The sequence below is a fragment of the Galendromus occidentalis genome, unplaced genomic scaffold, assembly GCF_000255335.2.
Source record: "Galendromus occidentalis unplaced genomic scaffold, Mocc_1.1 scf7180000077485, whole genome shotgun sequence".
NCBI classification, from domain to species: domain Eukaryota; kingdom Metazoa; phylum Arthropoda; class Arachnida; order Mesostigmata; family Phytoseiidae; genus Galendromus; species Galendromus occidentalis.
Genome location: NW_003805473.1, coordinates 766177 through 781229, shown reverse-complemented (window position 1 = coordinate 781229; position 15053 = coordinate 766177). Strand labels below are relative to the sequence as shown.

At 53.0% G+C, this 15053-nt stretch overlaps 1 protein-coding gene across 1 annotated transcript in view; it reads right to left on the bottom strand.

The window, feature by feature from the left end:
• Ca-alpha1D (Ca[2+]-channel protein alpha[[1]] subunit D) overlaps nt 1-14844 on the bottom strand; it is a 28659-nt gene extending 13815 nt beyond the window's left edge. Inside the window, exons 1-10 of the mRNA XM_029112164.1 lie at nt 14774-14844; nt 11156-11453; nt 10354-10662; nt 6177-6540; nt 5754-5971; nt 4035-4283; nt 3126-3344; nt 2503-2631; nt 2195-2346; nt 664-874 (exon numbers count right to left, since the gene is read on the bottom strand). Coding sequence (XP_028967997.1) covers nt 664-874; nt 2195-2346; nt 2503-2631; nt 3126-3344; nt 4035-4283; nt 5754-5971; nt 6177-6540; nt 10354-10662; nt 11156-11266 — 1962 coding nt within the window. The 5' untranslated portion in view covers nt 11267-11453; nt 14774-14844. The remainder of the gene's footprint in view (nt 1-663; nt 875-2194; nt 2347-2502; nt 2632-3125; nt 3345-4034; nt 4284-5753; nt 5972-6176; nt 6541-10353; nt 10663-11155; nt 11454-14773) is intronic.
• Nucleotides 14845-15053: the final 209 nt, after the last annotated feature.

Here is a 15053-nt window from a genome sequence, read left to right as displayed (position 1 = left end):
TTTAATGGGCGAGGAGAGGAAGGCAACGGATACGATTGATGATTCTCCACACCGATGTCAGATAGGCTCTTGTTCCTTCTCGACCTCAATTACTCGTAGAATGAAATCCCTGGCCTTCGCATAAAGTTTGAATGTCGTCCTCTGACTCGAACCAGCAGAGCAGAGAACATTGATAAAAACGACTAACAGGATCTGGCACACGGTCAGATCGTTGATTCCGGGGGTTGTCTGCATATGTGCATATGTCTAATGATTCTCTCGACCGTGTCGGAGTGGAAGGAGGTCAAACATCTCAAGGCCGAGACCACGTCGCGTAAGAACTTCTTGAACAGATTGGCTCCGCTGGTCATTTCCAGAGTCTGAGTCTCCTAGCGAGGGGATCTCAAGAACACGACCGAGCCAGCCGGCCGCGGAGAGAATGAAGCCGGCCCCCACTGCGAGGTGTTATCGTTAGAGCATCATCCGCGCCCATAAGCTCTGCAGCAATTATGGAGAGTGTCCGTTGATAATGAACCGAACGATAAGGAGAATATTCCGAACAGTCTTGCCGAAGCCAGCTCCCTGACCTGTGCAAGTCAGCAACAGAAGAATGGAACATTGCGCAAACCTGAATGGGGAATTCAGGCGGCCCCGGGGAATCGCTGTTTCGTCTGAGTGACATACCTGAAAGACGGTCAGCAGGGCCTGCCAGAAACTGTCGAAATTTTGTCGGGGCTTGTCTTGGTTATCGTTGAAATTGAATTTTCCGCCGAACACTTGCATTCCGAGGAGGGCGAAAATCATGATGAACAGAAAGAGCAGCAACAGGAGGGAAATGATGGACCTCATCGAGTTGATCAGAGATGCCACCAGATTCCGCAGAGAGGCCCAGTATCTGAAATGCAAATACGCTGTCCATCAGCCGCGGGTCATCGTTGGAACTTGCCGCGACGACGCGTCAGCGACAGACTGGGCGGGCTTCGCAGGTCGTGGTGACATCGACAATATATCCAGAGCCTAGTTATGCGAGGATATTGTTCGGGTCCCGGTCCCGCTTAGGAGCTGGGCGCCCCTAGAACGTGGAGCCCAGGAGTCCAGGCTCGATCGTGAAGGAGACAGAAAACAATTACATATTTCAACCTTAAATTGTTCAACTACGGCGGCAAACGTATTTTCGAGAGACACGCCTCCAGAGAACCCTTAGACGTTCCGGAGAGGCGCCATCCATCACTGTACCCACTGTATCGATGCTCCGGAAGGCGATTTCCCTCCGAAAATTACCCTCGCCGGCGCAAATACACTCTCGTGAGGACTTTTCCCATATATTAATCCGCATTTGCTCTGTCGGGGGACCAGCGGGGGTTCTAGCGGCCTCCCTCGGACGCTGCTTCGAACTGGTGAGATTTCTAGCTCGACCGGGAGCGACAGAGCAAGGAGTGAAATAAGAAAGGAGTCCACTTGATCACCGTCTTCTCGACAGGATCCCCAAAAATCGCAATTCATCAGCATGCCGGCAATTTCCGCGATCGGGATGATGCGCGAAGCATCCGACGATCGCGTCGAGGCGGCTGTCCCCGACTTCAGGCCTTTGATTTCGTCACTCTTCCACTTTCGACGCGAGAACATCTTTATGCCAGGCTCCATTGAGCTCAAAAAGATCTGTCCCGGAGCAGCCTCCGCAAATCACCGCTATCCCGCGACACATCTCCAGAGTCGATCCGACATAAAACGGCACGCATCCCTGGAGTGTCGAGATCGATTTACTTCGCCAAAGGAGGTGGTGTTCGAAGCTCGGCTGAGTGTGGTTTTCCCCAGCTGAAAAAATATCAAGGACCCGCAACGAGAATTAACTCTCAGGAGCTTAGCCTCGAGGCATTCACTACCGCTTCGATCCGAGATTCCTTTGAGTTCGGGACCACAGTCACTTTCTCCGATATATTCGTTTCTTGACTCCGCCAGTCGACTGTCCATGAGCGGAGGGGTGCTCTTCCTAAGACGCGACAAAGCAAAGCAAAGAGCTATTTTCCCTCGCTTCGACGAAGGACGGAAATTCAATTTTGATCCCCCGATGAAAGCCGCTCCGATTCCGTACACTTTCGGATTTTTTTCTGCCGCGGCATTCGGGAAAATCTTCCGCGGCCCCATGATTCTGTATTCATTGTTCCTCAATACGTCCAGGACGAATTTCGCGAAAGTGCTCGGTCTGCGAACTCACTTGGTAACCTTGAATATTCTGAGTAGTCGGACGCATCTCAGCACAGAAACGCCGAGTGGTGGCATTAGATGCGAGTAGGTGAACACGGTCTCCAAGATCGACGAGATCACGACGAAACAGTCGAAACGGTTGAACAACGAGACGAAATAACCCTGAAGGAAAGAAACAATGAAACCTATTATCGAACCATTCTCCATCTGAACCCCAGTCCTTTCCCAAGCCGTGACTCCAGGCCATCACATCGGCTCTTTTTCGGGAGCCCTGTCGGAATATTCTGCTCAAAGGGTTTTCGTCGGTCGGCGACCCACCTGAAATCCCAGCGAGTATAACTTGATGAGCATTTCGATTGTGAACAGGACAACGAAAAACATGTTGGCATAGTCCTGGAATTCGTCCAGCCATGGAGGCTGATTATGGTGTTCACTCGCCAAGGTCACCTGGAAGAATTTTCGGCTTGAGTAGAGTGCCATCGTCGGTGATTTTCTCGTCGCTCCGCCACTGTTCCCCGAGCGCTCGTTTGCGGAGCAGCGCCCGAAAGCTCCTTAGGCCGAACGGGAGGTCTCGAGTGTTCAAATCCTTCAAAGCGATTTGGCTCAGAGCTAATCCTGGCAGCGGAGCGTAATGAAAAATATCTTGACGTTTGCGCTTCGAGTCGCGAAAACAGCTATTCCTCTCTGGTGCGAGCGAGCTCGGCTTGAGAATTATCGCGGCTGAACGAACAGCACGTGGGTGTCTCGCAGCAGCCAGACCTGATTCTCTACGAAAACATTTAGAAGCTCCGAATGAAGACTCGAAAATCCATCGCCCGGGGAAATGACACTCGCAACTGTGTGCGGATAGGCCTGCGACTCAAAGCAGGAACAAATGCGCTGGCAGCTGCGGCGGTTTCGGATTCGAATCGTTTGGGTTTTAGATGTCAGAGTAAACTCACCGTATTGAGAAATACGAGAATGATAACGATCCAATAGAAGGCTTGCGATTTGACACCTTTTCGACAGGCCCGACGGAATCTCCGATTGATGCGTGAGAACTCCCTGACCTTGGAGGTCCACCACGTGGGTTGTTGATCGCTCAAATCCCCGCTGCCATTCAAATCCTGTTCGCCTTCCTCCAGAACGGACAGTACCGCATTTTCGTCTTCCAGTTCGTCCTGTCGGAAAAATCAAGATTCAATAATAGGCCATAGGCTCAGTCGAGGTGTTCCACCACCGAGATCAGCGGCCGGAATCGCTGAGAAATACTGGCCTCCAGAAGAGACGCCTCCTAGATCTCCTATCGTTATTTTTGCCGGAGATTGATATCGATCAAATCGCTTTTGAGTCGATCCCATACCGTGCGGAACATAAAGACCCTAGAGTTTTGATCCAGATATTTTAATTGGCTCAATTGTGTTCGAGCAGGAACGGAATTCATTCATCTGTCTGCTCGGTCGTTCGCCCAATCGAGCGAACAACTACTACTTGAGTTCGACAGCTCAATACGTTGCGGTCATTTATCATGTTCACAGCATTGTGGTGGCGCCGCCGCTCCCCGGCTCGTCGAGGAATCAAGATCTGCTGCGCCATATTAGCCTCCGCCGCTTGATTTCTCCGCAGCGAGCCCCGTCTCCCGTCAATGGACCCGCTCCTCATCTAGGAGATGCGCGATTGGGAGCTATTCCCAGAAGATTGTAGAGGATGCCTGTTCCGCTTCCCGTTAGGAGAAACGATGGGGGAGCGCTACGTACTGGGAACTCGAGGCTCGAACAGAACTCGACCTCCGGAGTCTTCCTCCGACATGCGCGAGATAGCATGAAGTTGCTAGATCTAGGGAAGACTCTCGATGAAGAAACTGAGCTCACCTTGTCCTCGGCATCTTCGGCCTGCGTGATCCAATCGAGGTATCCTCGAAGGTCCTCTTCAATTTGTTGCTTTTCTCGTAGCTTATGAAAATCACCGCGAGCCTTGGCTTTTTCTCTCTCTTTGGAGAATTCTCCAGACAACACTCCGAGTACGAGATTCAATACGAAGAACGAGCCGAGGATAATCAATGATACAAAATATATCCACGGCCATTCATTTCCTACCGCGTCGTTCATGTTGTACAGCACCTGTAATATGAGAGTGATTACTTCGATCCTTCCTCGGTGTAATTCTGATCCGAGAGGTTTCGGATGGTCAATGACGAAGAAATCTGTCATCTCACAGCCTCTTCTTCCGTCGGTACGTCCGGCCGTGAAAGGTGAACGCCGCCTGTCCCTTTCCGGGAGCTCCCCCGGAATTGACGGAAAATAGACCCGAATGAGTAAGACTCCCGATCGAATTGTCGAAATCATCCGAGTCGACACTCGGGAGGAAGGGAGGAGCCCGCGGCGAAATATTGAGCACGCGGGCACGAGGCATAACGAATTATTTAAGTTTCTTATTCACATCCGGTCGGAACTCGTTCCTCCCACAGAACTCTGAGCTCATGGGACGAGAACGAACCCCGCGGACGACAGATGAGCGTTGAGGAGGAGAAAACAGACTGTACGGAGAGCATATTGAGAATGACAGCGAGAGCAGGAACCCGTCGCATGGCGAGAGCTGAAGGACGGAGGCTCGAAAATTGTGGGTTTTAAGGAGTGGTTCTCTCGAGCAATCCACCTGATACCCGGGCCTTCTGGCCGCGATGGAAAGTCCTATTTTTACCCTGATCCACTCCTTATCCACTTCGTTGTGCGCGAGTCCGTCCAAACGAAGGACCTAGAGACCGACCCTTCGTTCGACTCCTCGTCTCTCTCCGCTGTCTCCGTTCTGCTATCACAATTTACGACCGACGATTCCAGCCCTGTCTCCTTGACTACATGGAACGCTCGCTCAGAATCACAGGGTCGTCGGCGTCAAATTATTCGTTTTCGTTCGCTCGAGACTCCTTTCAGGCGGCACTAATTTCTGATCCCACGCATCTGAGAATGGGCGATCGGATCGTCTGCGGAAAACGAGCGCTTCCATCCATGAACGAGCACCCTATTTTCAAGAATCCAAGACTCTCCTTCAGCCTCGCCGAGAGAGACGGGAGCTAATGCTCCGGGAGAACGAATTCAATATTTTGCAGGAGACATCGGAAAAGGTGAAGCCGCGGACTTCGTACGTGTTACTCTGTACGGCCGGATCATTCAAGCTATCCCGGAGTCTCGAAGAGTGCAAATAGGATGTGGGAACGAGAATTATATGAGAACACGAATGGAGAAATGATGGAGGATCCGCCGACAGAGGAGCGACGGCGGCCCTTCGAAGTCTTGTGGGAATGCCTGAGGGAACAACTTTTGAACTTTTCCTTTCCGATGTTCCCGACGTCGAGTACCCGAGTCGTTCAGCAACAGAAGGCCTCCGGGATTCGAGCTTATTATTTTTGAAGAACACTCAAGATCTGTAGCCGAACATCGAATCTCTGAGAGTTCGGATGGATCGCGGCGATAGCGGAAAATGAGTGGAATCTCATCATCTAACGAAGGCGACTGGAAGCTCTCTTGTTGAGACATCGCGCCCCCGACGGGAGGGATTTATGAACGACCGACCGACCGTCCGGTCTTACTTACTCCAGTCCAGCCTTCGTTGGTGACGCATATAAATACGGTGAGCATGGCCAGACCGATATTGTCGAAATTCGTGATGCCAAAATTAGGTCCCTCCCAGCCGTCATGGCAAGTGTAATTTGGAGGACACTGGTAACCTGAATGCCCAGGCTCCGCGCAAGGGTTCTCCGGTAGTTCTGGTTCCTGTGTGCTGTCGTGCAAACAGCGCATGTGGAGCTTGCCTGCAATCGATAAAGCTCGCATCAGGGTCTGCGGGAGCAGCTGGTCGCAGCGATCGCTCCACTTATTCGACGGCTTTGCAGAGAATCGAGTTATCGCGAGACAGAACGCTACCGACGTTCGAGAGCACAGCATGAATCAGAGTGGAGGATCGACTTGAGCTCGTGGGTATATATTTGGTCTGGAAGTAGATCGTCGGAGACTCACCAGAGAACAGTTCGAGACCTATGATGGCATAGATGATGATGACGAATACGACGAGCAGTGCGATGTGGAACAGAGGCACCATGGCCTTCAGAATGGAATTCAACACAACTTGCAAACTGGGCACACCAGATACAAGTCGCAGGGGCCGGAGCACCCTGAACGCGCGGAGCGCTTTGACGTCGAACCCCTCCTTCATGAATGTTGACAGAGCCGTTGATAGGAGGCCGATAACGACAATTACAAAATCGAGAAAATTCCACGAGTTTCGTAGATACGCTCCCGGATGCATCACAAATCCATACGCAATTATTTTCATGAAACATTCTGCCGTGAAAATTACCAGAAAGATATATTCGATTTTCTCCTGAAAAAGTTAGAGAAGATTTCAATCGTTATTTTTCAGTTGACGACCCTCTGAACCGTCCAGGGAAGCTCCGGAACTTGAAATGCGTACCATGCTCTCCCTCGAAAATTGCGGGTTAGTGGGAACAAAAAGACGCTTCACGGCAAATAACAGAATTCAGGCGGGGAGACGGGACAGTTCGTTCGACGGAGCATCTCGATGTGAACAGTGCATTACTGCAGGACTCCCGGACATTTTGGGGGACATCACTCAAGATTCCAGAGATTCTCCGGAGCCCCTACGCCATTAATGACTATTACGCTGGAGATAGACGCTCTTGTTACGGAGCTCCGCACTTGACCCTCCTTACATGGAAGTTCTTGAAGAGCAATTTCGCGCGGCGACAGTGCTGGAGAACGACAACGGTGACTGCGCCAGAGGGGAGAGCCAGGAGAATGTTCAACGTAATAGTCAGGAGAACAGCGATGTAATTAAATGAGTCCATTTGCACTGGCGAGGTCCGAACTCCCACTCCATTGCGCCCGGCCGGTGAGCAAATCTCTCTGATGAGTTGACCTCTCGATGCCAGAGCATACAATTAGAGAATCTGGTTTGTTTGGCATGCCGTCCGATCGCGTGTTCCCGTACGAGCTCGCTCCATTCACTCGGTCGACGGGTTCTGGCGCGTTGATGTGAAATTGCGGAACGGCTCGGAACGTGATCGATTGGTCAGTTTGAGACGTGCCGCCGAAACCTTGACGTGTATGGCACTCGGATGGAGTTGTAGGTCGTCGTTTTCGTCAACCCCGGAACGATTGACTGCGCGGGAGCTCAATCGAGGGGATTTTTCTATCGCTCGACAAGGCTCTCTACAAGGCTCCCCATCAACAGGTCGAAGGGGCTGCGGGAAATAACCCACGGAAAAACGTCGGGTGGACTTGGGAGCGTCCGGGTTCGGAGGAATAGCGCGACGGAATGGGGGAGGCTTTTCCACAGTTCCTGCTCCTCCTGATGGATGAACGTTTTTCCATATAAATTCTTCTGCTTGCGTCTGAAGCCTCGGAGCCGCAACGGCATAGGACACGGGGAGCGAGAGCGTGGAACCCTGCGGACGACCGTAGATAAATATTCGCGGTGGCAAAAGCGAATGCAATTCTTCCGCAATTGATCGGAGGCGGGTTCCCTGAGTTCGAATTTATGGACCCGTCGGAGAGGGTAGAAATCTTCTGAATGGCGCTAAGGCAGACCGCATTTTCGTGCGAAATGAGCGCGAGACGAAGACGGAATGAAATGGGAAAAGTCGCGAGCGATCGCGAATCACAGAGTTTCTTCGTATTCGAGTCGGAGAAGAAGAGATGCAGCGGAGACACTCGCTGTCACGCCTTCCTGATGATGAATGGTGACTTCATCGTGGGTCGATGCTCATCGGTGAGCTGGTTCGACGAACTCTTCGGAACCGACGAAAAGTTCGTAGACGCTAATACTCCGACCGATCACGATCGGAGCTCGCGGCCTCATGTCGGGTTAACTCCGTTTTCGATTCTCATCTCCGTGAGCGGGAAGAGTGACCCGCGTCGATTGTTTCTTCTCTCAATGTTCTGGGGGTAAGGGAAACCACTCGGAACATCTCAAAATGCGAAGTGACCGGAATGAGGGGACTGATTTGAATGAGGAGCGATTTCATTCGCAGAAAGCACGCACGCGTCCACTGCGGAAGGCAATTTTTCATTAAGTCCGCTCACGGACGTCAGTGAGCTGAGTTAGCGAGAGCCTGCCGAAGTCAGGATAGTTCAAGTCAAGATGAGTGCGATCGTCCTCTATTCCTTCCTCTTCGGCGGCGGCGCTCTTGAGCGTTCTTCCGTCCCGTACAGGCTCGGTTGCATGGGTGACCCCGAAAATGTTGTCTCGAAAGTCCACTATCATACGGGAAGTAGTTGTGCAGCCAAGCCGGTTCCGACTCAACCGGAGTCGGCGCTCGGCCCCCGTTCACTCCTTCAAGCGGAGGGTTCGCGGCTTCCGTTGCCGCCGACGTTTTCAGAACCGATGTGGATCGAAGAGGCAAACGACGACGTAGAGGTGGCGTTCATTGAGATGCTCTCGAAATTCAGCGAAGCTCTTACGCTCGAAACGAAGAGTGGAGAAGAGGAAGCCATCTTTACCACTCCCGTGTCTGCCGACGCGAGTGCTGCCCTCGGCGCGCTTCCATACTGTGAGAGGGAGCAAAGCCAATAGTCGAGTCCGACGCTAGACTAGAGGCCATAAAATCTGATGTAAATCACGGAGCGTGAATCTTTTATAGGCCTGACTGGTATGACGTCGACGCCGCCGTAGCGTCAGGCGTGGGAGAAAAACGGGACCACGACGACTGTGCTCCAAGAAATATGACCCCGACCTGAGCAGCGATTTTAATGCGCTCTCGGAAGGCGCGTATTTGGAGCGTACGATGTTTGCTCTCGAGCCAGGTCTTCCATCCCGCGAGACTTCCCGGCTACGAGAAAGAGACCTGTAGCGACGGAGCGACATTTCCCGCTTTCCCCGGGGCTGTTTCTCGAAGCAAGCCATACATTATAACGAGTCGCGGCATTAAGGCTTTTACTTCCTTCCCCCCTCTCGAGAAGAGCGTACCTATTTCCGCTGAAGAGCGGGAGCCTTTCTGGATACGTACATGGGTGCTCCGTCACGAGAGATTCCGTCTGCCGCGCTGTTCTAATTTTGCTTCACGCCCTAGGAACTGCCCGACGAACACCTTTGACGTGAATCATCTCGATCAGCCCAGGAGAACAATAATCGCGCAGAAGATCCGTTCGCCAAATGAAAGCTCCAATCGGACTCCCGTGGGCGGATGTCCGCCAGTAGCCGCCTAGAACGCTGTCACGTATATATTCTATGTGTGGCGAACGGCACGACAAAGGACCAATAAGCTTCCCTCCCCCCTCCCCCGCCCAGCTACCTCGCTAGGCATGGATGGTCGATGATGTCCTGTTGTTGGCGCGGCGGCGCGGTGGTGATCTGCCGGTCTGGATGAAAAGACTGGCAGAGTCGTACAGGACAACAAGAGCATCTATGTACGAGCGGCGTGCGGGCGCCATAAAAGCCACGAAAGGTTTGCGGGTTCCGATTAGTGATCGGAGGAACAAGAACAGCGCTGACGGCGAGTCAGCTACCGCGCCCGGACTTCCTCACAAGAGACCGCAGTTCACCTCAGGTGTTGGGCCGCGTCTGCGCTGCATGGCCTGCCGCTCGCTAGCGAGCTTCGCCGACCAATGCCCCGACCAGCTGTTGTCCCAAACGCGGCCCCTGGGCCCCGGGACCAGAGGCTGCCCCTTCGTCTAGGGCAGATGATTTCCAGCACCTTCTGCTGGTACCTGTACAATACGCTCTGAAATGTTCCCTTATTCAAAGAAAGCAGGGAACGCAAGCTTTTTGAAATAGTCATGGATGGCGGGAACGGCGGCGGGTCTTGAGGGGAGCTGCTGCCCCCACGGCAGATGCGGCCCCAGACTCTTCTGAATGCGTTCCCGCGGCTGTCAAATATGGCATCCGTCGAAATTTCGATCAGACCGAGAAATGCAGATACCTAGAAATGATGAAGGCAGAAATCGAGATGCGCGGTCGAATCGAAATGAATACATTCGAATCGAAAAAAGAATCAATCACGATCAATAATAATAACAGAAGTTCATGGGGAAATCCCCGCTGGGGGCGTGGGCATGCATCGAGCTCATCTCTTAATTAGGTTGGTCTCCGATTCGTGGAATTCGTGCGTCGATCGGCGATTGGTCATGCGAGAGTGCGCCTTCGCGACGGAGATGGGCTTCTGATTCGATTACGTACCAAAGTGGAGTTGGTCTGGTTCGAGTCTCCGTTCGGATGCGGTGTGTAAACCGCTAGTGCGACGCAATTAGCGAAAATCGTAAATAGTATAAGGAATTCGAACGGCTTCCACTCTACGATGGAAATGCACAGTTTTCGCAGGGGATTTTTGAGCGTCAAGCAGAATAGCGCTCGCTGCGGTCGTTCCACGACCTTGGGTCCCTTTCGAACAGGTCGGCGTCTCTCTTGCTGAGTCTGGCCGCCGGGCTGAGTTGGAGCCCCCGGAGCCACTGGTCCGGGAATCGCAGCCGCGCCCGACACCGTCGACATCTGTAAACAATCACCGTTACATTCAAACGATTTCGGTCCGAGGGCGGACGCCTTCAAGAGCCGCTTAGAATCCATACGAAACTTGAGTCGGCCGACTTTCGCGCTTGGCTCAAAACAATAAACGCTCCTCGATGCAGGAAGTCATCTGATTGAATGAAAACAAACACCCCGATGGGAAATTCCCGAAACAAAGTTTGTTAGCGGAAGCTATTCGATCAAAAATCCTCCGCGTGCCCGATAAAGCCGCGGGATCGAGGGAACGAAAGAGAGAAAAGAAACGCCTATGATGCTGTCGTCTCTAATCAAGTTAGCGAGCACGGTGTTTACTGCTTTTGTAGAGAGTACGCCCTCCCTGTTCGACGTCAGTGGCTAAATTCGCTCCGCTGCGATACATTTTCCGACGAGCAAGCGGTCTTCGACTCGTACGAGGTGGAATCCTCGATTTATGAGCGGCAGCGACGACGACGTCGACGGCACACCTGAGTATACATACCTGAGTGAGCAACGGCTGCTGCGGCGTGGGGACCAGTGATTGGGGGGACTTAGCGTCGGCGAGGGGGTCTGGCGCGGGTGGCGCGCCCTCTTGGTTGACGGGGCGACTCATGGCCAGCCCGTGGAGGGTGCGATGCCAGTTCAGAGACAGCGGCTTATGAACGGCCTCTGTGCTTTGGCTGGCCGCGAGGGGCTGACGTCCACCTTCAGTCGGTTCTCCGCTAGAAGAAGCGTGACCGTCACTCTGATCGGGACTGTGGCGACCCCGACTCGGCGGGAGGGAGTTGAGCCCGCTGGTGCTGGAAAACAAGAAAATCATTAGGATCGCTTTGGATGTGCCTGAAACGGCGGCCGGGCGGCGCAACAACGTCTCGGGCTTTATTTCACGCTACGCCTCTCATACCGAGTTGAAGCGTGAAGTTTGTCGAGGAAACTCCCCCGAGGACTTCCTTGCGGGAAGCTCACTCGAAGCTCACGCCGGATCAGCATTCAGGCATCCGCCATTTTTTCCGTGTTCGCCAGAAGAGCGGACGTCTGCGAACGCACGAGCGAGCGAAACATGTCGGACACGTCGGGCAGATGCAGTTTTGGGAAAAGTTCTCTAGGACAGCAAAGTAGAGCGGTCTGCGGCGGGAAAACCAGCTCTCCGGCGGATGAAAGAGTGAGAACAACTTATTGGCATGCAATCCCCATAGACAGCAGTTTGGTGGGCCACATACACGCGTGTCTTCACAGAGTTGCGTATAAATAACCGCATTTATTATTCATAGCACTTATGAATATCTACGACGCGTGATGAAAAGGCCGACAGACACCAGATGGGACCACCAGGAGCTTCCATCGAAAGACTCGAGCAAAACGGAAGGGCAGACGGTCAAAGGAACGCCCGACCTATCGACCGACCGAATGACTGAGTCAGTGCCACTGACTTCCGAATTTGCTTCAAGAACCATCCAGGCCACCGGAGGAAAAGGTGGGGCTTGGGATCAGTTCGGGGTGGGGGGCTCGTTCCCGTCAATTTCAAGCTTAGAGACTCGCTCTCCAATTTCCTCGAGTCGTCTCATTCCACTTGGAGAAGTGGCTGCAAAATATTCCTCATCAGCCTAATCTAAGAGAAATCAGATTTCTCCTCTCTCGAGGCTCCTCGATGACGACGTTATCTCCTCGCTTCGCGGCCGAAGTCTCTCACTCTTTCCGAACCCAACGATCGCGACTCGTCAGGACCCGAAGTTCTCACAGGGGTCGGTTTCTCTCGTCCGGCTCTTTAGGGACTTTTCCGGCAAACTGGGTCGGAGTCGAGCGAGCCCTCGCCATGAAAATCTTCTCGGAGTAGCGGAGAATCGAGGTCACCACTTTTCAATCAGCGAAACCTATCGCGATCCGCTCTGCGGAGCCCGTTGAGTTACCTGCTTCCAGAAACTCTCGGGGTCGGATCATGCTCGTGACGTTGGTTTCGAAGCTCCTTCTGACCAGGATATCGATCCAGAGCAACCCGTTGAGAGCGATTTCCACTCGGCAGAGTTTAAGATAATGGGTTGTCATTCATTTTTCACAAATAACAGCTTGCAACAGCTGTGAGATTGCCCCACCTTTCTACTACTAGAAAGTATTTATAGCTGCCACCCACTGCTGCGAAGACTCGCAGGCTTACAGCACTTTCGTCGCTTGACGTGAGTGTCAGAGCGAAGAGGCAGGCGACGTCCACCGTCGCCGTCCAGTCTATAAATTTCGCACCCTTGAAGTTCAAGGGGTAAACAAGCGAATAAATCGAATAATATAACACCTGAAAACGTCAACGGTCGGCGATATCGACAACGCAGAGGCTTTCAAGTGAGCGTCAAGTTCGGATGGCGTGTCAGCTCTTCCGTATCGCAAATGATGTTGGCGTGCTCCACCCTCAAATTCAACCTATTTTCAGCTCTTCGAATACCAACTTTTAAAGCTCTTGTCTGCCCGTTTAAACGCTCGCTCACAGCCTCTTGAGCTACTAGTTTGGAGAGGGCTGACGCCGAAGAATCATAACTGCGGAATACAAGGACGCGTCTCAATCCAGGATCTCGTGTGACAATCCACTTTCATCTTCAATAGTCGCATGCCGAAAAGGGAAAACAAAGCTCGAAACCGACACCGATACCCGAGCTCACGTCCCCCGCCGGGGAAATCTCATCCCATGGCGAGAGAAAACGCTCGAGTGAGCTCCATGATAAGGAGAACAAATAATACACTCTCGGACATTCATGGAGTGATGGAATGCGAGTCGACGTTCAAGGAACCGAAGCAATCGTTCGCCTGAAGAGAATCACGTATAGGATTCCGATTCACGCGCATGACATGTAATTCTACGGTTTGCTGAGCTCCCTCGAAGAAGATGTAAGCCGGGTAGTCGTCGCTCCTGAGAATCTCCGCCCCCCCCCCCTTTTCCCCGTCCCAGGGGTGACCTTCAGAGCTCCGCTTGAGAGCCCGCTGACCTCCAGAGGCTTGCATGGTCGCTTACGACAAGGGAGCCGAGCGAGACGCTTTTTGTAAGGTCCGCGGTGGTATGTGGAAACTCACGCAGAAGAAGGAGCTTGCCGGGAACTTACGGCGGGAACTCGCGGATACCGCTGGCCGTTTACCCGTCCGGCTAGCCATTCTGGCTACTCGACACGCCCGTCCGCGCTCGCTCGGATGGAGCAGAGTGCACCCTGGTACTTGATATGTGGATGATGCCATCAGTCCGCTCGGTGCGCTCTCCCTCACTCGACTTGTACGTGGAGACTCCCATAGAATGGGCGGCGAAGAGATGGGACTCGAATGCTCTATTTATTTCTCATCACAGCGACGGTGGCTTGACAAGCTGAGAGCATCGCTCGTTCTCGTCTTGGATACGAATGCTTGCCAGAGCATGGAACTGCCCAGCCTAGAGGCAGGTGAGGTGGAATAAGAGCATCTCACCGCAATCTCGTTTTTTTTCCTTTCTTCCATTTCCCGTCCTCCTCTCCGCCTCTCTGGCACTTTTGAGATAAAGCTTCTCGGGACGGAGACGACGTAATCTGGCTCCAGATTGTTAGACTTTGTCTCTCTTCAGAGCGGTTCGAATATGAGAATTCTGCACGCTTCTCTTTATGGTGTAACCTATCTTCATCCGCGGTCTTAGACCGACTTCTACGCCGGCTGCCGTGAACGCTATCGACTGCCGCCTGGCTTTGGGAGAATTCGATGAACAGGTCGATAGATGGAATTCCCCTCCCCGAGAAGGAATTCTCTTGACAGATTCGATACATACGGAAGGAAAAGTGCGACCAGACGACCAGTCGGCTGACTGACTGGCTATACAGCTCTGCGCTGCGTGTTCGTCTTTTCCCTTAGTGGCTGCATCGGCATCGCTTGTTTTCAATTGCTTTCCAACTCATTGGCTACATGACATACGGCACGGGGACCGCCGGGGTCGCATTCGGCCGGAGCAAGCCAAGTCAAACATACTAGTGATCTTTTTCTGCTTCGGGTCCAGACGCAACGGCCGGAGGATCAGCATGGGCTGAACTACGAGGAGGCGACAAGAAACGAGATTGGCGCAGGAGCACAACGACTGCTCACGATCTAGCTTGGGATGAGAGGAGTTGTCGTTCGGAGAACCCACCTGGCGTACGTATACGGCGAGCTGGACCGATGGCTCTGTGGAAGAGCGTGGCGAGGCGAGAGAAGAGCGTGGTCCTCGAGTCGACTACAGGAAACTTCGGAAGGGGTCCTATTTGATCTAACAAGTTTATTGATCTGACTGCTGTTCCGGCATTCACCGTTCCCGTTATTGTTGTTGGTACTATAGCCGCCGCTGTTGCGTCGGTCGCTGCCACCGCCGTTGCTGCTCCTGCTGCCGCCGGCGACGACAACGTTCGATCTGCGCAAAGTCGATCCAGCCG